This window comes from Neoarius graeffei, chromosome 22 (genome assembly GCF_027579695.1).
Source record: "Neoarius graeffei isolate fNeoGra1 chromosome 22, fNeoGra1.pri, whole genome shotgun sequence".
NCBI classification, from domain to species: domain Eukaryota; kingdom Metazoa; phylum Chordata; class Actinopteri; order Siluriformes; family Ariidae; genus Neoarius; species Neoarius graeffei.
The window spans coordinates 46,430,357-46,455,148 of record NC_083590.1 but is presented as its reverse complement, the minus strand read 5'-3'; the positions used below and the strand labels follow the sequence as shown (position 1 = coordinate 46,455,148).

The window sequence follows — 24,792 nt, the reverse complement described above, 5'->3', positions numbered from 1 at the left end:
AGATGCACTGCTACTAAAATTTTGTCTGAAGTGATGCTGGTAACTGGTAGTTTGTCCTCAGAAGTTTCGGTTTGTCTAAAATGATCTCATCAGTCTCATCTCATCTCATCATCTCTAGCCGCTTTATCCTTCTACAGGGTCGCAGGCAAGCTGGAGCTCATCCCAAATGACTACGGACGAAAGGCGGGGTACACCCTGGACAAGTCGCCAGATCTCATCAGTATCATATGAAATTTATGTTCTTTGTTGATATACTCCAGGGGCGATTTCTCAGAGACAACAAGGGAAGCCGAGCTTCCCCTAAAATTCTCTCCCCAAACTGCGGCGTCTACGACGTTGAATTCTCATTAAAACAATAACTTGCATAACATAATATATGCCCAAGATTGTATTTACCAGAGGTGGAAAAACCCGGGTGCAGAAAGTAAAAACCCTGCCACATTTTTGCTCCAGCCAATTCAATGAACCAGCTGATCCTAATTACCACATCCCCTAAGCCAAGTTGATGAGCTAATTGGTGAAATCACCTGTGTTGAGAGCACAGGCAGAAGGAAAACCTAAGCAGGACTTTTACTTTGTCAATCCAGTTTTTCCACCTCTGGTATTTACGTTCATAACTATCCTGTAACTTATTTGAGTGATGTCTGACGAACTTGCAGTTCGCTACGAGAATCACCTTTGCTGCCAGGCTGTAACCAGCGTTGCCAGATACTGCTGATGTTTTCCAGCCAAAATATGTTCAAAACCCGCTAAAATGCACTTAAAATAGCCCAATCTGGCAACATGCTGTAACCTTTCTTATTTCAATGGGCTCTATGCGCTGGCAGCCGGGTTTCCATTGCAGTCTATGAGACGGCTCTGAACAGCCAATTTTGGCTAGTTGTTATTGGTTAAAATCGACAAAATCGTCACTTCCAGGGAAGCCGCGCTTCTCTGGGACTAAACGAGACAGTGGGAGGGACAAGAAGCCGGGCTGATGAAGGATTATTGGAGGTAGTGAGGAGGGCGGGCTCTGTACTTCGGCGTCGGCGAGGAACACGGAAGTATGATCAGTCAGTCCCTAGCGGATGTTGAGAAAGTGCAGTCGTGTGCCAAAGTGCTGTCCGAATTTCTTTTCATATAAACGTTTCTTCTCATTGATGTCTCTGTACATTACTCTGTAAATAAATGTAAATATTACTCGTTGTGCTCCGTTAACTTTCATCTATTCTATCAGTTTGATCATTCGTGAATTCACTCATTTATTTCATTTGTAGTTCAATCTGGTTGTAGGCTAGCTTGAGCCTTATTGGGATCTGCAGTGCTAGCTGCTAACAGAAATTGGTGAAGTCTCTGGAAAGCACAACCAGCTAGTATGACAGGGTCACAGACCATTTTCTGGAAAAGGAGCGGAGGGCAGAATTTGTGTATAAATTGTGTGCATCATATAATGTTCATGAATCTGAAGTGTGTATATTGTTCAGTAATGTTAAGAGAATGTTGGGCTCTGTGTTATAGGTTATACCTGGGTATAATATTCAAGGTTCTGTGTGTTGCATAGCCTACCTGGTTATGAATTTCCAGACTGTGTTGCAGAAGATGTTCAAGGATGTGTTGCACAGCTGGGTGTTGTGTTAAAGACTCTGTGTTGCATATCAGGGTATGATGTTCAAGGCTCTTCGTTGAATAGCCAGTGATTTTTGGATGTTTGATATTTTTGATTAAGGATATGAGGCACTAGCCTGGCAAGCCAGACTATAACATGAAATGTACAAGCAAAAATACTTTCTGCCACTAGGTAGGGTGGTCTAGTTCACTATGCTAATGGGGCACACCTTTCTATGCTTTGATATCCGGCCTACAGGTTTTACGATGAATACGTAAAATGGGCTTCCCGTTTTAAAAACCAGCAGCCGCCACTGATATATATATATATATATATCTCACACACAGCATTGATTCGTGCGATATACATTATAGATATAATGAATCATTGAACAGGCAAAATAATTTTAGACCTACCTTTGTGTTTTTTGGTGTATATGTGAAGTTCGATAGTCCTTGCCCCTCTACTAGCATAGTTTATCATGTTAGAACACAATAAGCAAAGTACTTTTCCTGGGACGTCTATTTTCCGTATGTGATCACCGAGCTTCGTTGTGACAGTCTGCTCGTCGATCTCGACATTCAGTGTTCTTTCTAACCAAACCCATCGAAAACAGTTCTTTATTCCTGCACCTTTATCAATCTCCCTTGCTCGATCCTCTTCTTTCTTATCTAGGACTTTTGCCATTGTCGATATGCTAAAATATCCTGCCTGAATATGTGTGTTTTTCCGATGTTACCAATGCATATCGTCAAACAGTGTGTATGGTTGGTGAACGGCGATTGCAAGCCACATGTGGAGAGCATGTGCACTTGTGTTTATACACTGCACGCGATGGGATTTCCCGAAAATTCTACCGCAAATAAGTCGAACATTGTCACAAAAGTGAATGTTAATTATGACATGTCGAAAGACTCGAGTGTGTTAACCTGGAGCCCACCAAGACATTTTAAGGGGACCACAGATCATTAACCATACCCCCCCGAAAGTTTCTCAACGGATTTACATCGATCTCAAAAACGATCATTTTGGTCTGAAAAAGTCGGAAATCCGCCGATCGGCGGAAAATTCTCATCCCTGTATCTAGTGAATGTGGATAGAATAAATATATACAGTATATGTATACTGTATATATGTGTAAAATTTGGATCAGTAAAAGTCAATAATAAACAAACAGCTGATGTAAGCAATATGAAATAAAGGAATTCTTGAGAGTGTAATTTGTTTTTATTGTAAACATGAACCTTAATAATACAGAAGATGGCCAGAATTATGTGGACACCTAAGTACAGTTGTGGTCAGAAGTTTACATACAGTGACATGAATGCCATCTTGGATATGAATGTCATAGCAATATTTGGGCTTTCAGTAATTTCTTTGAACTGTCTTTTTTCTGTGTCAGAATGTACAGAATACATCTTTAATAAAAAACACTAGAATTTGGTGCACAAGTTTTAAATTTTCTTTGGGTTTTCTGAAATCAACACAGTGCCAAAATTATACATACAGGGTCAAAAATGTACATACGCTCACTTAGATTATTAATTCAGAGGTGCTGAAACTTCCAAAATTACTTTTATCTTGCCAAGGCTGAGGTCTCTTAACTTCCTGTTAAAGGAGATATGCAGAACCATGGCCTCACTTTTTGTTTATAAATGCCTTGAGACCTCAAGAATGGCATAGGGATAGTTTTAAGCATTAACAATAAATCTAATGTAGTAATTTTTATGATTAAAATGATTCATATAGGCAGCGGTCTGAGTGAATGACCTTGCCATCTGTGACGTCACAGCAGGAAGGCAATTGGTCTCATCACCATTTTCGCTATACTAAAACACAGAGCTAACTGCAACTTTGATCCACGATTTTGAGCTAAGTTATCGCCATGCCACGTAGATGTGTTGCTGGTAGGTGCAGCAACACGACAGAAGGTGGATTTATGTTGCATTCATGGCCCAAGAATGTTCAAACTGCAAAGATTTGGATGCGTTTTGCAAGAAATTCACGGGCACATTTTACTGATGACTCGTATGAAACCTCTGATCTGTTGAGGAGTATTGGCTATAAGCCCATATTGAAAGAGGGTGCAGAACCAACAATTAAAGGAAAAGAAAACTACAAGAAAAGGAAAGTAAGTTCAGTTGCAGCAGTTCTCCCAGAGTGTGAGCTGAACAGTAATGGCGGAGTACTCAGTATGGAGAATGAGTGGAGCAGTCATCAGATTTCTCTGCTGGATATGCTTTTTTTTTTCTGCTGGATATGCTTGTCTCAGCAGCAATATCTCACCCTTACATGGAAGAAGTGAATGAACGAAGAACTGAACAAAGAACTGAAAGTCAGATTGGTTCAAAACAATCGGCCACAAGATCAACCTTCAAGAAGCGAGAACACAGACAGGTAAGATGCGAGTCTCATTTGGTTACATAACAACAACAACACTCGTTGTTTACCTGCATTTAGATTAATACATGTAACTTGTATTGTGTATTTAATTTACCAGTATAAGATTATTTAATTTGCTTCAGAATGAGATTGTCTCAGTTCATCTGATTATTTAATTAACCTTTTACGTTTTATCAGTGAAAATGCATGCATGCACATGTATGTTGCATAAGTTATAATGCCTATCCTGTTTTAATGAGAGTCACATGAGACTGTCAGTCCAATTCCATCCAGTTCTCTAGATGGCTTTGTTCTCTGGCTTTATTTCGTAAGATGGGGGCTTCCGTGGCTGGCATGTTAGTATCAGATTCACTTTCCGATGGTTTGAATTGATATGGTTCTGTGTGTATAGCAGTAGCATGTACACACACTCCAATTCCAGGATTATCACAGTCAGATGTATTACTATCTGAGGAATCTGGAGAATCTCCAATAAATCTGAACAAAGAGGCCATTGCAACCACTTTCTCCTGTCAAGTCTGGCTTTGGTCTATAGATGTCAAAGGCCTCGGCCTTAAAACCGGTTACTGCTGTGACATCACACACTCAGGGCTGGCTGGCTCAGCGGGGCAGCTTGAATACCAATTTTGTGGTATATTTTAACTCTCAAAAATATATTTTTTATTCCCATTTATCCAGCATACAAGAGTCAAGGATGGAGATACTATCCAGTCTGAAATTTATTTAAAAATAATAAGGTTTTGCATATCTCCTTTAATGATCGTGCTTGACTACAGCTGGTAGCTTCTCTGTGCTTTCATAAAAAGGGTTTGTTTACAGCACTCATTGGATTTACCAACACACAATAAAATGGGAAAGTCCAAGGAGCTCAGTGCAGATCTAAGAAAGAGGATCGCAGATATACACAACTCCGGAATGTCTCTTGGAGCCATTTCTAAACAAATGCAAATTCCAAGATCAGTTCAAACAATTGTATCCAAGTTATTGTGAGGTGAAGTCACTTTGCCAAGCCACTTTGCTTCAAGAAAACCCAAACTGTCACCCTCAGCTGAAAGGAAATTGGTTTGGATGGTCAGGAACAACCTGGGAATCACCATGGCACAGCCCTGCCATGAACTGGAAGCAGATGGATCAGTGTCTACAGTTCAGATCACCATGGACTAAGAGACTGCTATCCAAGAAATAACCCCCTGCTCAAAAAATTCACACCTTTAAGCTTAACTAAAGTTTGAAGCTGACCACATGGACAAAGAAAAAGCCTTCTGGAGGAAAGTTGTATGGTCAGATGAGACAAAGATTGAGCTGTTTGGCCACAATGACCACCATGTACAGAGGGACACTGTACCAACTGGTGGTGGTAGGATTGTCATGCTCTGGGGCTATTTTGCTGCCAGTGGAACTGGTTCATCGCACAAAGTGGATGTGAATAATGAAGGACTACTGTACCTCAGAATTCTTCAGCATAAACCACCAGAAACTTGAACACAACTTGGGACTTGGGAGTTACAACAGAACAATGAACCCAAACACACATCAGAGCTGGTTGTGGAGGATAAAGCAGGCTAACATTAAGCTGAAAACAAGTCCTGACTTCAACCCTATTGAAATATGGACCATGCTTATAAATAGAGTCCATGCCAAGAAAAAAAAAATGTAATTGAACTCTACCAATTCTACCATGAAGAGTCATGAAATATCCAACCAGAATTCTGCCAGAAGCTTGTTCATGGTAAACAAAAATGTTTGGTCAAGGTGAATCTTGCGAAGAGACTTTGTACCCAAATATTTGGTGTGCTGTATGTATAATTTTGACCCTGTGCTGATTTCAGAAAACCCAAAGAAAATTAAAACTTGTGCACCAAATTCTAGTGTTTTATTTTAAATTAAAGATGTATGCTGTACATTCTGCCACAGAAAAAGAACAGTTCAAAGAAATTACTGGAAGCCCAAATACTGCTATGACATTCATATCCAAGATGACATTCATGTTACTGTATGTAAACTTCTGACCACAACTGTACTGAACCATTCCATTCCAAAACTATGGGCACTGATATTGAGTTGTTTCCCCTTTCCTGCTATAACAGCCTCCACTCTTCTGGGAAGACTTTCCATTATATTTTGGAACAGGATTACTGCCCATTCAGCCACAAGAGCACAAGAGGCTAGGTACGAGAAGGTCTGGTGTGCAGCACTACTCCCAATTCATCCCAAAGTTGTTCAGTCCAGTTGAGATCAGGGTTCTGTGCAGGCCACTCGAGTTCTTTCACATCAACCATGGTAAACTGTTTTCATGAATCTCACTTTATGTCCAGTGGCCGTGTCATGCTAGAACAGGTTTGAGGTTAACCCCTTAGATCCAGTGAAATCTTAAATTTGCAGTCGGTAACCCATATAAAAATAACTTTTGTAATATTTGCTAAAACTGTCACTATGTCCTGATAGTAGTACATGAGACAGAATCTGTAGAGAAAAAAAATCAGGCTTCTCAGGCTCCACCTAGCGATCCTAATGCCATTTATAAAAAAATCACTGCAACCAAAACAAAACAACCACTCAGAGCCAGAAGAAGTGTCTGACAGTGTGTCAATCACTGCTACAGGTTGTATTCAGTCGTGTGACTTTTGCTTGCGAGTTTACTTACAGTGAATGAAGTGGTGGTCAGACAAACCAATTTGGCTGCTGCTATGTGAGGAGCAAGTGAAACCAACTCCGACTATTTTCTTAGTTCATATAACTATCTGGAGTATTGATCTTAAAAACATGGGGGAAATTAACAGGGTTAAAATACAGAAAAGAGTGAGAGAAGAATGAAGAAAAGGGTGTTAAGACAGTCATGCTGACTTTATATCACTTCTATGAGTACTGTCAGTTTCACAGCTGTAATCCCAGTAACTGTAATCTTACCATTTACATCCATGGTACTACTACGTGTCATTGCTGTGCCAAAAATGGTATATCACTCAAATAATACCAAGTGGTGGTGTATGTTGGAATATTAACCAACTCCTCTCTCTTGCTGTCTCTCAGACACACACACACACACACACACACACACACACTAGTACAAAGCTGAAACATCAGTCACATATTGTATTAAAATCTTTTATTCTGTTACTGTTTGCAGCACAGCATAGTATATTCTTCCAAGATTAAGTGGCCCAGCGCATCACACCCATGTGGTTTCCCCAGAGAGAGGGGAATGGCACAAGAAATCCAACATTGTAGCACAGGGGCACAGCCGTCCTGGCACAGAGTGGCATTTAACAAAAATGGCTCTGCTCAGCTACATCATATAGTAATACAGAGCAGCATTCTGTGGATGTTTGTTTGTGTGTGCATATGTATGTTCAGTAAAATGCACTGTAGATTGGGACACACACACAAACACACACACAATCACAGATCTTTATCTAAATCAGTACATACTTCTAAGCCACTTTCCTGTGAGACATACTGCATAATGCAAAGCTTGTGGCTCAAACATACATGCTCATTAAAGAGCCAGTTGAACCGTTTATTATTCAGAAAATATTCTATCTCACCATCACAACCGAACTACAGTGACACGGTCGTCTGGCACACACACACACACACACACACACACACACACACACACACACACACACACACAGAGCATCGGTTGTAAGTTTTTCTTATAGCGGTCAATGGCCAGCTGTGCAACACAGTAAGACACTGGTCTCTGATATCAGTGAATGTAAGACAAAAGAGGACAGACAAAGACAAAGGACAAATTTATAGAGAATAAATGTATAGAATAAACATATATATCTTATCTCATATATATATATATATATATATATATATATATATATATATATATATATATATATATATATATGCGCTGTAATTTATATAGCAGACTTACAACAGTATAAAATTAGACACTATCAACACAAGAGACAAAGAGATAAAAAGGCCTTTTTAAGATTAATTAGTGGTCTGATTAATTAGTAACTTAAAATCTTTCACATAGTCTTAAAATCGTGACATAAAGCATAATCCATAATAACTAAATGCTTACAAACTTTATATGAATATAAGATGAAACAAAAAGACAATCTGAATCATTTTCTTGTGGGTTATATATGGGTTATATATATGTATATATAAAGTTACATCTTTATCATTAAATCTGGTAAAAGACATGAGTGAAACTAATATTTTTTTTGTCTTCAGCTAGACTGTTATGCTGAAAACATATTTCTCTATTGCTATCTAAACTTCACAAACACATATGAGGTACATCTATATATAAAGAAATCTAGACAAGTATTGCACAACAGTCAAAACTGGAATAAAATGATGTACATATAAGCTGACAAGTGGTAAATTGTCAAGTGTCAAGATCAACAATGCATATGAGTTTAGAGGAAATTTGTGACATTCAAATAACATGTCACTGAGTCTGGCTTTCAGGATTTAAAATAAATTTTACTGTGCTCTTGATCTGTACATCACAGTCATCAAAGGTTTAGCGCACAGTATCTTGACATTGTTCAGCTCATTAACAATATAATATAATCCAATTAGTACTATTTTTTTTAAAACTCAACATACAATAGATAAGCTTAGTATGGCTCAGATGCAGTCACAAGCACACAGAAAAAAAAAAAGCTAAATTGCCCCGTTGGTCTGTGATTAGGACTGGGTCAATTATGCGTAAATCTTTTGTTTGTGTGTGTGTGTGTGTGTGTGTGTGTGTGTGTAAAAAAAAAAAAGCTTTTAAGATACTAGAACTATTGAAAAAGTGAAATAATTAAAAAAAATCAAATATATGCTTCAAAACTGTATGATTGTGGAGAAGTTCTGGAACTGCTACAAACATTTAAGTTCATATTTGACTCAGTCCTGGTGCCAACATCCGGATGCCCTTATCAATAGTCATGGTCAATCATAGCAATCACAAAGCTAATAGCAAAATCTAAATTAAACACTTCTTCCAGACCTTCCAGGGTTCTGATCTTCAGTCATTTTTATTCATTTATTTATTATTTTTTAAGTGCCAGACATTTTCTCTTCATAAAATCATAAACTGGTGTCTGGTTATTATTCACATTTGTTGTAATCTGCATGACCTGTATGGATCACAATAACTAATAAAGTGACAAAGCAGAGCAGTTTGGGGAAAAAAAAAAACGTAAAAACACAGTGCTTAACTGTAAACAGTGCTCTCCTGCTTATCGCCCTCTGAATAATGACGTGTTCTAAATCTAACACTGACATCTGATTGATGGTACAGCGCTCCATATGGCTAGCTATTTCATTTTTGCACTTTAAACAATTTAACTGAAAACATTCAAAATGGATTATTGATTTAAAGATTTTCTCCCCAAAAGCTACGATCTTAGTTTCTTGGTTGCAGCACACTGTGTTGTCATGGCAACATGTACATTCAGTTGTGAGGGGATGGGCTGCCACTTTTTAGGTAGTTGAAATGCTGTGTGTGCCCTCATCATAATATTGCACAGTGATTATGTTCTCTTATTTAATAAAGTCTTGACTACAACATAGACACACATATAGATGAGACTTATGTATTGCTTAAGGGAAAAGAATGAGATCTAAATATGATATGACTGTGCAGCCGCACAACAAGTTTGGCACTCAGTTTCAATGAATCATATATTGATCAGGAAAAGTTGACTTATCCTGTAGGGAAAATAAACACTGACAAAGCGAAACAGAACATTAGATGTCTGCAGAGGCAAGGGGATATGTTCTTGGGAGGGACCAAAGAGGGACCAAAAACTGCTACCTTGTTATAATGAATGCATCCCTTGTAATACAAATGCAAGAATAAATGTCATAATTTGAAGCTTAAACAGAGGGAGGAATATGATGAACTCTATGGGGGTTATTAAAAGGTTTCTGCCTCTGAATCTCCCCTTGAGATCCAAGGGTCACACCTGAGTCCACAAGCACCACAACGGTCAAACACCACATTCATCCAGAATATTCAACCCCACCACACAAGTGCCCCATAAAACTGAGAAAAGCACAGCAAATCGCATCTGAATTATTCCTCTTTAACAAGAGGTTTCTCAGAAAGGCAGTACCATTCTTATGCAGTATAAAAAGGAAAGCCACAACATGTGACATACCAAGATCCACCTTTCTTTCATTAGCACAACAGACTTGTGCAAGAAATAAAAGGGGCCTCACCTCATCATTATGAGCCAACAAAACCAAATTGGCCCAGGCTACTAATGTCTCTTTTTGATTATATGCCTCAGACCTCACTCTCCACACTGGAAAAGTGGGCAGAGTCTCGACGTGAGCACAAACTCTTGGTTTTGAAGGGAAGATGCGGGGATTGGTACCTTTGTGGCTGGGGTACTGAACACAGTCTCTGGTACTGGAGCTTGGCACTGGAGGAGGATATAGAAGAGGGCTGCAGGGCACCAGTTGTTGAAGAAATGGCTGATGGTGATGAAACAGAAGAGGAGGAGGTAGGTAGAGGAACATGAGCCTGGTGGGAGGATGATGGAGGTGCAGGGAGAGTTGGGACCATCGGGGCTGGCATAGATGATGGTAAAGTCTGAGGAGATGATAACTCTCTGGACCTCTCAGAACGTTGTGATCTATGAACACTGAGGTTTGATTGACTTCCAGATTTTACTTGACCTTGAGCTTGGTCCAGTTTGGAGGACTGCCGTTTGGGCCGGTTGATGTTGCTGAAACTTTGGCAGTGAGGCAGCAGATCCTCTTGACTACGAGAGGTCACTCGATTCCACTTATAGTGGTGGGGTGACTGGCAGGAACAGGCAGCATGGCATTCACTTTTCTCATGTGATCTCCTTTTAGACTTCTTTTCAGTCTTCACTGGTAATTTGTCCACAGACCAGTACCTTCGTGGGGGTGGGGGAGTCAAAGGTGATGGTGGCCACTGATTTGATCCTAAACCTCCAGAACCCCATCTTGAGCCCCCTCCAAAACCACAGCTACTTTCCCCACCTCCTAATCCCAAAGAAAGGTCATCTCTACTATTTGTACTCCCCACCCTCTCCCTAGCAGGATAGGTGCCAAAAAACCAACCTCCACCCCCAATGCCTCCAACAGCCCTTCCTTCATGCCCTTCCCAGTATCTCTCAAACTTGCCAAATTCACCTGAAGAACCTTCATCATCCGTATAGATCTCAACAGTTTTGTCTCTCTCCCTTTCAGATTCTGATTCTATTCCTCTGCTCTCTCTTCTTCTTCTTCTTCGTTCCTCAGTTCTGTCTCTCTCTTCTGATTCTTCCTCTTCCTCCTCATCTGAATCCCATTCATGAAATGCCAAGGCTTCTCTTGAGTAGGTCTTACCTTTTCCATTCTTTCCTAAAAGGGGGCGAATCTCACCTCCTTTCCCATGTTCCTCTCTTTCAGACCCAAAAGACCGTGTTCTTTTATAATTAAGAGGAAAAAGAGGAAGAAAAGAAGATGGAGATTCAGAATGTGCATTCCCACTACCCCAAAATTTAACTGATGTTGAGCATTTACTTGAAGTGGGATAGCGCTTACTGTTAGACTTTGGTCTGGAATGGTGATAGGACTGAGGATTCCTGTGGTGCTTTTCTCTTCTCCTAGCTCCTTCTTCATCACCACCCTCTTGATTATCACTCTCCCTCCTTCCTCCCTCTCTTTTTATATCCCAGTCATAACTCCGCATAGAGCTTTCACTTTTCTTCCGGAAAGAGCTACGCCTAAGTTCAGGGTAGGAAGGCAGATTCTGTTCTGTCCCTTTTTCAAATACTTCTTTACCATCAATTTCACCTTCTTCTTGACCAGATCGCTTTTCCTTCTCCTTTTTCCTGGATTTCCCATCCTTTTTCTTTTTCTTCTTTACTTTATGTCTTTTGTGTTCTCTCTCTCTCTCATGCTCTCCCCTCTTCTTTTTCTTTCGACCCTTCTTCCTCCTCCTTCTCTCCCTTTCTCTCTCTTTGTAATATCGTTTCACTTCTTTGCCCTTACCTCTCCCACCACTTGCTCTTCTAGCTTTCTCTTTCTCCCCCCATGAAGCCCACCATTCCTGGAGTTGTGCCAGCTGGCTAGTGGCACTGTCTCTCATCTGTACCTTCTGTGGGCATGGTTTACGTGGTGGTATGGGTGGAGGTGGGCTGCAGGGCAGGGACCGAGATGACATGTGTGAACGACTTTTTCTCCTGCCCAAAAGAAGGCTGGACTCTTCTGTAAGCTCATCTGTGTCAAACTCATCATATGCATCTCTTTCACCTGCCCTGTATTTGAAACTCTGTGATGATGAGTATGAAGAAGTAGAATAGGAAGGAGAAGTAGATCGTGAGACTGATAGAGAAGAAGAGGTGGAAGAGGTGGTAGATGTGCTAGAGGAGGTGGAAATGTAGTGCACAGAAGGTGAGGGTGAAAGAGGAATTTGGTTAGGGGAGAAGGGAAGAGGCATAGGAAGAGGCAAAGGAGGAGGACGACGACCTCTCCTCCCTACTCCATCCCTCCCTCCATACCTACCCCCACCTCTCCGTCCTAAAGGAAGAATGTTTTCATACAGGGGTCCCCCAGAGCCTTTTCTTTTTGAAAGACTGCTTCTCCTCCAGAAAGACTGCTGTGGTGGAGAAGAATGATGCAAAGCTGAGTTTACTGGTAAATGCCCAGAGGGTTGTTTTTTTTGTGGCAACTTTGGGTTTCCCAAGGACTTTGTTTGATGTGTGTTTTTTGGAGGTTGGGAAACTACACTTTGTGGATCTCCAGAGACTCCTAATCCCTCTGGATCAATTGGGCCATAGTATCTTTTATATTCATCTAGACCTCCTTCTCCCCCACCTACTGCAGCCCACTGTGGCGGCATGACCTGTGGGAATTGTGCAACATCTGTGATTCCACTATTGATGGCACTTGTTTTTTCAGGGCCAGTTTTTGGACGTGTCCACCGATCCACTACAGCCAGTCGTCGATCGTGACGAGGTAAAAATGTGGAACATGGCATAGGCGCTCCAAGAATTGGGCTGTTTGAGGGCCCAAGAGCCATGCCTGAATGCCCAGCTGTTGGCAGAGGTCCAGGAAGAAGGGCATTGTACACTGGTTGTTGCTGTTGCTGGTGAAGCTTTTGCTGCTGCTGCTGCTGTTGTGCCGTTGTGATGGAAGAGTTGGCTACATTTGCATTAACCATGTGAGGCTGAGCAGGAGGGGGCATAGTGGAAATGGGATGATATTGTGGAAGTGTCATTTGGTTACCTACAGGGGTTGTTTCATCTTCAAAACTGCAGCAGCTGTACATTCCCTGGAAAAGATTAAATAAAAGTTAAATTTGTCCTTCTTGACAAATACCAAACCAGAGGCTCTGGAAAATGCGTCAATAACATTCAAAATAAACTAGATATATTTCTATAACAATGAAATTGTCTGGATGTTCAGTAATTAACTAATGCAAGACATCACACACTGCACTGTCACTCCACCTACAGTACGAATGTAATGCTTTTCCATGATTTGAATTTACTATATTACTTGTTAAATATTGCAGATATAGTACATAGGACATCCATTTTCTTTTTAATATAGCAGACAGTAGAATACAGAGAAATGAATAATCTTGTACCTTTTTCTCATCTCGCACAATGTGGAAGTTATCAGTCTTTGTGCAATGAACCTTATGTTCACACCAAATGCAGTGACAGCATAAAAATGACCAGAGGTCATTCATTTTCTATGTGAGCCAGCATATTTCGGTGGGGAGATCGGTGGTGGCTTGTTGAAGCAGAATAAAGCTGAAGTTAAGGCAACTTTATGGTAATGAGTTATAATGCAGTTCGGTGGCAACCAATCGAAATTTAGAAGTGCTCTGTTCTAAAGAATCCTATAAAATGCAGTTGTGCAAATTTTGGTTCCATTCAAACCATTCCTAAGGTGGGGTTTACATTAGACCGTATCAGCGGATCATCAGATTAACGTTTTTAAAACGATTAACATGCACACAGCAACACCAATACACGATTCGCCTGCACACAGCAACGCCAATACACGGATACGCTCGGCTCCGCAGGCATCCTGTGCTCCAAATCACTCCACCCTGAACAGTGAGTGCCCTCTGGAGGGTGCGCACTCCGGCCCTGCGCAGCTCATAGAGCGCGCGAGTGAAGTGCACGAGCAGTAATTCGGGACTGAGCCGCTGTGTGTGTGTGCTCTCAGTGCATATTGGGTATGCGCGTCACTTACCACTTGCAAGTGGAAGGATGGCAAACCTAAAGACAATCATAACTACACAATGGGCAGTATTTGTATCAGTATTTGCAGTATTTTCATACTTTTATACTCTTTAATGAAAGGTGATACAAGGCGGAAGTCCGCGCCGTTTTTCAGCAGTCGTGTCACATGACCAACGCCAGCGAATCAGGAAGGTGGATGTCACAGTGACATTGTCCAATGACGACGCCAGCTAGAGCTCAGCACAGCGTATCCGCGTATTCTCAATGTTTACACAGCACCGGACCAGACACGATCTAGATTGAATACGTGGACGCTGGCGGATTCCCGTTTCCCGGCGTTTCCAGGCATTTTAATGTAAATGGACAGTGCATCCGCGAAGAAAACGAGACAGATACGGTCAAATGTAAACTTGGCCTAAGTAGTCTACCATTGAGGAGAAAGTGATAATTGCAGTGGTAGGTTTCCCCATTGTTAATAACGTGTCCCAAGGACATAAAAAAAAGGAAAAGAAACATGGACCAATCTGTCAGGAACTGTTGGTGTTTCAAATGAGTTGATGAAGTGCAAAATATATTTTTGGGGAAAATAGGAGGGAATTGCATGCTAATGAGTGTTGGTTATTTATTTACATGTAATTTGAAGGATGCTGTTGAACGGGAGTGTCACACCCACATGTATTGGTGTGCACAACAGACTTTCTCTCACATGTGCTCTGAACAGTGTGCACAATGAAATGACTCTCACGCGTGCTCTGAACAGCGTGCACTGTTAATGACTGACACCTGCCGCGGATTAAGACACAATCAGTGCACTCATATAAGGATGCTGAGGACTCACTCAGTTTGGGAAGTATTGCGTTGCGAGTCACCTTTACCGAGCCTTGTTATCATGTAGTCTTCCTGGTTTCCTGATTCCTGTTCCATGTATTTGATTCTATTATTGTCTAGCCCTGTTTAGCCTGTTCATGCCTCACCCAACATTTTGCCTGTTCCTCATTTCGTTTGCATCTTTATGTTTTGGATTGTATGCCTATTTTCTATTTCTTTATAATAAAGACTCTCTTCTGTACATACATCAGTCTCCACTCCAATCTACCTGCATTCTCCTGATAGTGTACTTTGTCTCGGTGATAAAATGCCTCACTGGACTGACATGGAGGTATTACAAGATGAGAGGTGAGTGTTGGATGTGTTAAAATGAAAGTAGTCAGTTTTGACTTTTTTTTTTTGCAATGAGGCAAAAAGCAAGTAAAAACAAAACATCTATCTGGTCTCCCAAATGGTATTGTTAAACAATATTTAATTTTTTAAAATTATTTTTATCATTGTGTTTTTAAATTATTTTTATTATGATATAAGATACTGGTTGACATTTGTTTGTTTTGTGACCCTTTTAAATAAAGTTTGCAAGATGAAGCATTCTCAACAAACTTGTAGCTGCATATTTTATCTACAGTATATTACAAACTGTCCACAAACTTGCTAACATTGCTGGCAGAGCAGCCAGAGCAAATTTTAGTGCTCTTGCCACATTTGGTGTGAACATAGGATAAGACAAACACAAGAAATGAGGGTCCACACACACACACACACACACACAACCCTGTTTCCAAGAAAGTTGGGATGCTGTGTAAACTGTAAATAAAAACAAAATGTGAGTATTTGCAAATCATGGAAACCCTATATTTTATTGAATATTTCAAAGATATATCAAACGTTGAAACTGACAGATTTTATTGTTTTTTGAAAAATATTTGCTCATTTTGAAGTTGATGCTAGCAACGTTTCAGAAAAGTTGGAACAGGGGCATGTTTACCACTGTGTTGCATCACCTCTACTTGTAACAACACTCTGTAAATGTTTGGGAACTGAGGAGACCAATTGCTGTAGTTTTGAAAGAGAAATGCTTTCCCATTCTTGCCTGATATACTGAGGTAAAGTTTGGTGTTCCACAAGATTCTGTCTTAGGTCCACTGCTTTTTTCTTTATACATATTACCTCTGGGTGATGTTATTCGTAAGCATGGTATTAGTTTCCACTGTTATGCTGATGACACACAGTTGTATGTTTCTGCAAAACCAGATGAGAGACATCAGCTTAATAGAACTGAGGAATGTGTAAAGGACATTAGACACTGGATGCTTATTAACTTCTTTCTGCTTAACTCTGACAAGACTGAAGTACTTGTACTCGGACTACATGCAGCTAGAAGTAAGTTTTCTGATTACACAGTAACTCTGGATGGCCTTTCTGTTTCTTCACATGCAGCAGTAAAAGACCTCAGGGTGATTATTGACCCCAGTCTTTCATTCGAAACTCACATTGATAACATTTCCTGGATAGTTTTCTTTCATCTCAGAAATATTGCTAAGATAAGAAATTTAATGTCACTACATGATGCAGAAAAACTAGTTCATGTTTTTGTTACCTCCAGGTTGGATTATTGTAATGCCTTACTGTCTGGATGTTCCAATAAGTGCATAAACAAGCTCTAGTTAGTTCAAAATGCAACAGCAAGAGTTCTTACTAGAACTTGAATATATGACCACATCACCCCTGTCTTATCCACACTGCACTGGCTCCCAATCAAATTTTGCATTGTTTATAAAATATGACTATTGACCTTTAAAGCACTGAATGGTCTCGCGCCACAGTACCTGAGCGAACTTCTGGTCCTTTATGACCCGCCACGCCTACTTAGATCAAAAGGTGCAGGCTATCTGCTGGTACCTTGTATAGTGAAGGCTACATCAGGGGCAGAGCCTTCTCTTACAAAGCCCCAAAGTTATAGAACAGCCTTTCAAGTAGTGTTCGGGAATCAGACACAGTCTCAGCATTTACGTCTAGGCTGAAAACACATCTGTTTAGTCAAGTCTTTTGTTAATAGTGTTTATGAGGGAAAGGAGTAGATCTGGAGGGTCCTCAGACATAGAGTGTTTTGGTAAACTGGGATGTATGGATGCTGTCAGTCCCCCACTCGCTTGCTCACTCGAATTTGTTGATGGTGTAGTGGCTGCTGCCTATGTCCTGGGGTGCCCTCATGCCTGTGTTACCTTCTGGCTCTCCCTTTTTAGTTATGCTGTCATAGCTTTGCAGGAGTCCCTGCTTGCACTCAGCACAAAATGTATACTGTTCTTACTCATCAGGTGACGTTGGGCATACCTAACAACCTGTGTTTTCTCTCTCTCTCTCTTCCCCCCTGTCTGTCCCTCTGAGTTACATGTCAATCCTGAGATCGAAATGCTGACCTCCTCTGCTCCTCGGACCTGCCTGATCCATCCTGATGCCCTATGTCTGGTTGGAGTATCATCACATTGCTCCTGTGGAGGATGGCCCCATATGGACAGTTGAAAGTCACACTTGGAAGACGCTCTGGACACTTACAGTAATGCTTTTATGGCTGAGGACTACAGTTGACTTGCTAACTTTAGGACTGCAGTTGTCATGAACAGTTTTGCACTCAAGTTTCCATCAGTGGAGATAACATCAACAAAACTGACTTCATGTTAAAACTGTTAATGTTATAATCACATTGTCTGTTATCACCCAAATGAGGATGGGTGCCCTTTTGAGTCTGGTTCCTCTCAAGGTTTCTTCCTCATGTTGTCTGAGGGAGTTTTTCCTTGCCACCATCGCCACAGGCTTGCTCACTGGGGATAAATTAGGGATAAAATTAGCTCATGTTTAAAGGCATTTAAATTCTGTAAAGCTGCTTTGCGACAATGTCTATTGTTAAAAGTGCTATTAAAATAAACTTGACTTGATATACAATTTCAGTTGCTCAAAAGTTTGGGGTCTCCTTGGTTGTATTTTGCACTACATAATGCACCAAATGTCTTCAATGGGAGACAAGTCTGGACTGCAGGCAGGCCAGTTCAGCACCTGGGCTGTTTTATGACGGAGCCATGCAGTTTTAATATGTACAGAATGCAGTTTGGCATTATTTTGCTGAAGTAAGCAAGGCCTTCCCTGAAAAAGATGTTGTCTGGATGGCAGCATGTTGCTTCCCATGTGCAAGCTACCCATGTCATGTGCACTAATGCACCCTCATACCATCACAGATGCTGGCTTTTGAACTGTGCACTGATAACAACCCTGATGGTCCATGTCCTCTTTAGCCTGGAGGATGTGGTGTCCATGATTTCCAAAAATAATTTCAAATTTCAATTTGTCAGACTACAGGACAGTTTTCCACTCAGTCCATCATAAAAGAACTAGGGCCCAGAGAAGGTGGCAGTGTTTCTAGATATAGTTTATATCTGGTTTTATTTGTGGATGCAGTAATGAACTGTTTTCAAAGAGGATGTTTTTTTTCTGAAGTGTTCCTGAGCCCATACAGTCATTTCCATGGCAGAATCGTATCTGTTTTTAATGTAGTGTTACGTGACAGCCCGAAGATCACAGGCATCTAATGGCCCTTTTCCACTACCCTTTTTCAGCTCACTTCAGCTCGCTTCAGCTCACTTCAGCCCGACACGGCTCGCGTTTTGACTACCAAAGAACAGCACGACTCGGCTCGCTTCAGCCCTGCTTAGCCCCTAAAACTCGCACGGTTTTGGAGTGGGGCTGAAGCGAGCCAAAGCGAGCCGAGTGAGGCTGGGGGCGTGAGCAGACACTCCCCTGTGTACTGATTGGTGAGGAGGAGTGTCCTCACATGCCCACACACGCCCCGCGAGCACGCTGGGATCTGTAAACACCGTAAACCCCGAAGAAGAAGAATTACGAGAATTTCTGAAGCCTTATGCGCCTCGCCTCATCTATACACTCTTGCCAGTATCTGTTGGCGTTGTCGGTGACAACAAGCCACAGCACCAAGACCAGCAACACTAATGACTCCATGTCCTCCATGTTTATTGTTTACTATTCGGGTCGTGAGACTACCGCTTAAAAGGTCACTGATGTCACTGTTTGCGCTGCTTAACGACATCACGTGACGTCCACCCACTTTTGCTAACTCCACCCAGTGTGTCCACCCACTTCCAGCCAGCACGGTTCAGCGCGGTTGTAGTCGAAATGCAACTCCAACAGCCCCGCTCAGCTCGACTCAGCCCGACTCAATACGGCACGGCTCAGCCCAACTCAGCCGCTTTTGTAGTGGAAAAGCGGCATAATATTGGTTTTTGGCTTTATCCATTGAATACATAGAGTTCTACAGATTCTCTGAATCTTTTAATGATATTATGTGCCATAGATGATGTGATCTCCAAATACTTTACAGTTTTACTTTGTGGAAAGTTATTCTTAAATTGTTGCACTGTTTGCCCACACAGTCTTTTACAGAGCAGTGAACCCCTCTCCATCTTTACTTAAGAGAGACTCTGCCTCACTGAGATGCTCTTTTTATATCCAATCATGTTACTTACCTGTTGCCAAATAAACTAATTAGTTTTTTTTTTTTTTTTTGCATTACACAACTTGTGTTCAGCTTAGGATTGCTCTTTATGCTCTGAAATTCCTCTGTGTTCCTTGAATTGTCAAATATCCAAATCCCTTCCTATTTTTCTTTGAGGAACATTGTTTTTAAACATTTCAATAATTTTCTCACACATTTGTTGACAAACTGCAGATTCTCAGCCCATCTTTGCTCCTCAAAGTCTAGGCCTTTCCTGGATACTGATTTTGTACCAAATCATGATTACAATCACCTGTTGATATTGCCTGTTTCAAATCACGTTATTTAATTGTTTTACCTCATTACTAGCCCTAAGTTGCCCCCATCCCAACTTTTTTGGAATGTGTTGCAGGCCTGAAACACAGGAATGGATGGACATTAAAAAAATGAAATGAAGGTGAACAGAAAAACATGAAATATCTTGGGTTCACACTGTCTGTAATAAAATACAAATCAATGGAAATTTAGAAATCGTGTGTGTGTGTGTGTGTGTGTGTGTGTGTGTGTGTGTGTGTGTAAAGTGTCTATACACTAACCCGACTAAAAGCCAGCAGGAAGTCCAGTCCCTTTGAATGACCCAAGCAATGGCGGAGCTTCCAGTAAACCAGGTGTTCCCAGGCAAAGACCAAAAGGCTTAGACCCATTGCCACCAGTAGCATGTAGAAAACTCCTGCCATGTTATCTATGTCCAGCTTGGAACTCATCACTTCAATCTTATCATTATGACAAATCCCAGAGAGCCAGAGGCGTTCAAGCATGTCTATTTTATCTGGGGAAACAACAAACAAAACAAATAAAATATATGAGAATACAGTGGGGCAAAAAAGTATTTAGTCAGTCACCAATTGTGCAAGTTCTCCCACTTAAAAAGATGAGAGAGGCCTGTAATTTTCATCATAGGTACACTTCAACTATGAGAGACAGAATGGGGGGAAAGAATCCAGGAAATCACATTGTAGGATTTTTAATGAATTAATTGGTAAATTCCTCGGTAAAATAAGTATTTGGTCACCTACAAACAAGCAAGATTTCTGGCTCTCACAGACCTGTAACTTCTTCTTTAAGAGGCTCCTCTGTCCTCCACTCGTTACCTGTATTAATGGCACCTGTTTGAACTTGTTATCAGTATAAAAGACACCTGTCCACAACCTCAAACAGTCACACTCCAAACTCCACTATGGCCAAGACCAAAGAGCTGTCAAAGGACACCAGAAACAAAATTGTAGACCAGCACCAGGCTGGGAAGACTGAATCTGCAATAGGTAAGCAGCTTGGTGTGAAGAAATCAACTGTGGGAGCAATTATTAGAAAATGGAAGACATACAAAACCACTGATAATCTCCCTCGATCTGGGGCTCCATGCAAGATCTCACTCCGTGGGGTCAAAATGATCACAAGAACAGTGAGCAAAAATCCCAGAACCACACGGGGGGACCTAGTGAATGACCTGCAGAGAGCTGGGACCAAAGTAACAAAGGCTACCATCAGTAACACACTACGCCGCCAGGGACTCAAATCCTGCAGTGCCAGACATGTCCCCCTGCTTAAGCCAGTACATGTCCAGGCCCGTCTGAAGTTTGCTAGAGTGCAATTGGATGATCCAGAAGAGGATTGGGAGAATGTCATATGGTCAGATGAAACCAAAATAGAACTTTTTGGTAAAAACTCAACTTGTGTTTGGAGGAGAAAGAATGCTGAGTTGCATCCAAAGAACACCATACCTACTGTGAAGCATGGGGGTGGAAACATCATGCTTTGGGCTGTTTTTCTGCAAAGGGACCAGGACGACTGATCTGTGTAAAGGAAAGAATGAATGGGGCCATGTATTGTGAGATTTTGAGTGAAAACCTTCCATCAGCAAGGGCTTTGAAGATGAAACATGGTTGGGTCTTTCAGCATGACAATGATCCCAAACACACCGCCCGGGCAACGAAGGAGTGGCTTCGTAAGAAGCATTTCAAGGTCCTGGAGTGGCCTAGCCAGTCTCCAGATCTCAACCCCATAGAAAATCTTTGGAGGGAGTTGAAAGTCCATGGTGCCCAGCAACAGCCCCAAAACATCACTGCTCTAGAGGAGATCTGCATGGAGGAATGGGCCAAAATACCAGCAACAGTGTGTGAAAACCTTGTGAAGACTTACAGAAAACGTTTGACCTCTGTCATTGCCAACAAAGGGTATATAACAAAGTATTGAGATGAACTTTTGTTATTGATTTTCTGGATTTTTTTCCCTCATTTTGTCTCTCATAGTTGAGGTATACCTATGATGAAAATTACAGGCCTCTCTCGTCTTTTTAAGTGGGAGAACTTGCACAATTGGTGACTGACTAAATACTTTTTTGCCCCACTGTATAACCAGACCCATAAGAGTCTGGAAGAATAAGTTTGAGCATAAAATTTTGGGGAAATTAAGTCTTTACTCATTAGAAAAGAAAGATTTGAGCCAGCTGAAATTTCTGTCTGATTTACATTTTTATTGAAGAATAAAAAAAAAAGTGATGGAGGAAAACATGAAAAACAGGAAAGAAAAGGAAGCCGTTATGGCAGAAAAAAGACAGATGAGTGAAGATAATAACAGCTTTAATAAATATCTGAAATAGGCTGGTTTCTACAATATTGTAAGACAAACATGGTTTTGAAGATTAAAGTTCCAGACTGATTACCAAATGTAGCCAATACTTCAATCATAATAGAAAAAAAATGTCACCACAAAAAAACACTCACAAGAGCATTCACAGAAGACATGTTCCATGCATTTAAATCTTTCTATCAAGGATTATTCTGTTTATAGCGCCAAATGTATAATCTTATGTTCAAATCCATTATTTAATTAAAATCAACAATAAAATAATCAAAAAGAATGAACGTGAGTGAATTCACCTTTGGTTAACTGTAAGTTTGTCATTTTATAACAAACAGAAATATAACATCAGCCAATTAAAGAGGCAATCGGAAACATTAACATGAACTATGTCACACATACATTACATTTATTAAAAAGGGCAAAACTGGCAGTATCACTAGTCTTTATTGGCCTAACCTTTTGACTACTCATTCTGTAATTAACTTTCCCTTGTCAGTAACGGCTCAGAGAACATGAGTTCAGAACAGCCTTCAATCATGGCTGCTCGGAACTACAAACCCCAAGAACCACAGCACCCTCTGTCTCCTGATTATTAATAACATCACCTACATCTCGTTCAATAATGAGCCCCTCACCTATATAAACACAACTCTCACACTTGGACTTTGTCCATATAGTGTTCTCTCTCTAACGTACTGAGCCATTTGATTACTGCCTGTTTATCAGTGTATAACCAGTATTCCCATTTCGTCTCAACCTCGTCTTGTAGTCTAGTCTATGTTGCTCTGTTTGCTGATTGCTTGACCCTCACTATTTCCTGACCTCGCTTCCTGAATGCCAATTTGGATTACATCTGCAGTTTGCTCTGCCCCGGTCTCCCCTGCGCCTGCATCTGTAAGTGCCTGCACTCTGACAGAATATTTCCCCATCCATAGATGCAGCAGAAGAGTCGGCGCAAAATGCGCTCAATGCTCAGGGGTGCCTATTAATAATAATAATAATAATAATAATAATAATAATTTCAATTTATATAATGCCTTTCACAAACCCAAGGACTCTTTACACAATAGTTACACACCAAAAAAAAAAAAGACCACACTAGGAAGAGTGGTGTGAGGTAAAGAGGAAAGTTTTCAAGTTAGCTTTGAAGGAAGAGAGAGTGGAACAGTCACGAAGCGATTGTGGTAATGAGTTCCAAAGTTTAGGAGCAGCAACACTGAATCATCTGCCACCCATAGATGCCAGTTTAAAACATGGGACAGTCAAAAGTCTACAGACAGAAGATCTGAGGGAGCGGGAGGGACAGTACAAATGAATTAGCTCACAGAGATAGGAAGGGGCGAGACCATGAAGAGCTTTATTAGATTAGATTAGTGTGGCAGCAGGGGCATGGTCAAGCATCGGTCTGTGACCGGAGGGCGGAGTCAGGGAATCATTGCACCTGATGTCAGTTAACCTGTGTTTGTGTGTCTTCCCCAGTGACCGCGCCCTATATAACGAGAGAGAGAGCAGAGGAAGGGAGCTCTCTCCCCAACCAGACGACTGATGTGTGTGTGTGTGTGTGTGTGTGTGTGTGTGTGTCTGTGAGACTGGGAGATTGAGAAAGCTGAAAATAAAGAGTTTTTTTGAAACTCAGTTCTGGCCTGCCATACTTCTGTGCTCCACCCACCCGCTTAAAGTCCTAATTAGATTAGATTAGATTAGATTAGATTAGATAAAACTTGATTGATTCCTTTGGGAGGGTTCCCTCAGGGAAATTAAGATTCTAGTAGCATCATTACAGATAAACAGAGAAAAGAAATTGAGAAAACTTCTAGATAAATTAAAATAAATTAAGTATTTACATATACAAATATAAAAGAATAAGATCTGGGGACGAGAGGAAGGGGGAGGGGGGAAAGGGGGAGAAGTGGGGTTAGGGTAAGTGTGTGTGTGTGTGTGGGGGGGGGGGGGGGAAGCAGGAAAGATATTGCACTTTATATTGCACATTGTCCGGTATTGCTTATTGTTAGGCTAGGCTACTGCTCCTTCCCATCCTCTGTCCTCCTGTTACCCCTCCTCCCCCCCCAGAGAGGAGTTGTACAGTCTGATGGTGTGAGGGACAAAGGAGTTTTTGAGTCTGTTTGTCCTGCACTTGGGAAGGAGCATTCTGTCACTGAACAGGCTCCTCTGGTTGCTGATGACAGTGTGCAGAGGGTGACTGGCATCGTCCATGATGTTCAATAGTTTGTCCATAGACCTCTTCTCTGCCACTATCACCAGAGAGTCCAGCTTCATGCCGACCACAGAGCCGGCCCACCTGATCAGTTTGTCCAGCCTGGATGCGTCCTTCTTGGGTGTGCTGCCCCCCAGCACACCACGGTGTAAAACAGGACACTGGCGACCACAGACTGATAGAACATCCACAGGAGTTTCCTGCAGATGTAAAAGGACCACAGCCTCCTAAGGAAGTATAGCCTGCTCTGTCCCTTCCTGTATAAGTGATTGGTGTTGCAAGTCCAGTCCAGCTTGCTGTCCAGCCACAGCCTGAGGTACTTGTAGGAATCCACAGCCTCCACCTCGACTCCCTCAATCAGAACTGGTCGTGACCTTGGTCTGGACCTCCCAAAGTCAAAGACCAGCTCCTTGGTCTTCAAGATGTTGAGCTG

The 24,792-nt window shown here is 41.3% G+C and overlaps 1 protein-coding gene across 1 annotated transcript in view; it reads right to left on the bottom strand.

Moving 5' to 3' along the window:
- Window positions 1-10,241: 10,241 nt before the first annotated feature.
- The window catches only part of grin2da (glutamate receptor, ionotropic, N-methyl D-aspartate 2D, a), a 254,280-nt gene continuing 239,729 nt past the window's right edge, over window positions 10,242-24,792 (bottom strand). Inside the window, exons 12-13 of the mRNA XM_060903952.1 lie at window positions 20,098-20,330; window positions 10,242-13,244 (exon numbers count right to left, since the gene is read on the bottom strand). Of these exons, the coding sequence (XP_060759935.1) occupies window positions 10,242-13,244; window positions 20,098-20,330 (3,236 nt within the window). The remainder of the gene's footprint in view (window positions 13,245-20,097; window positions 20,331-24,792) is intronic.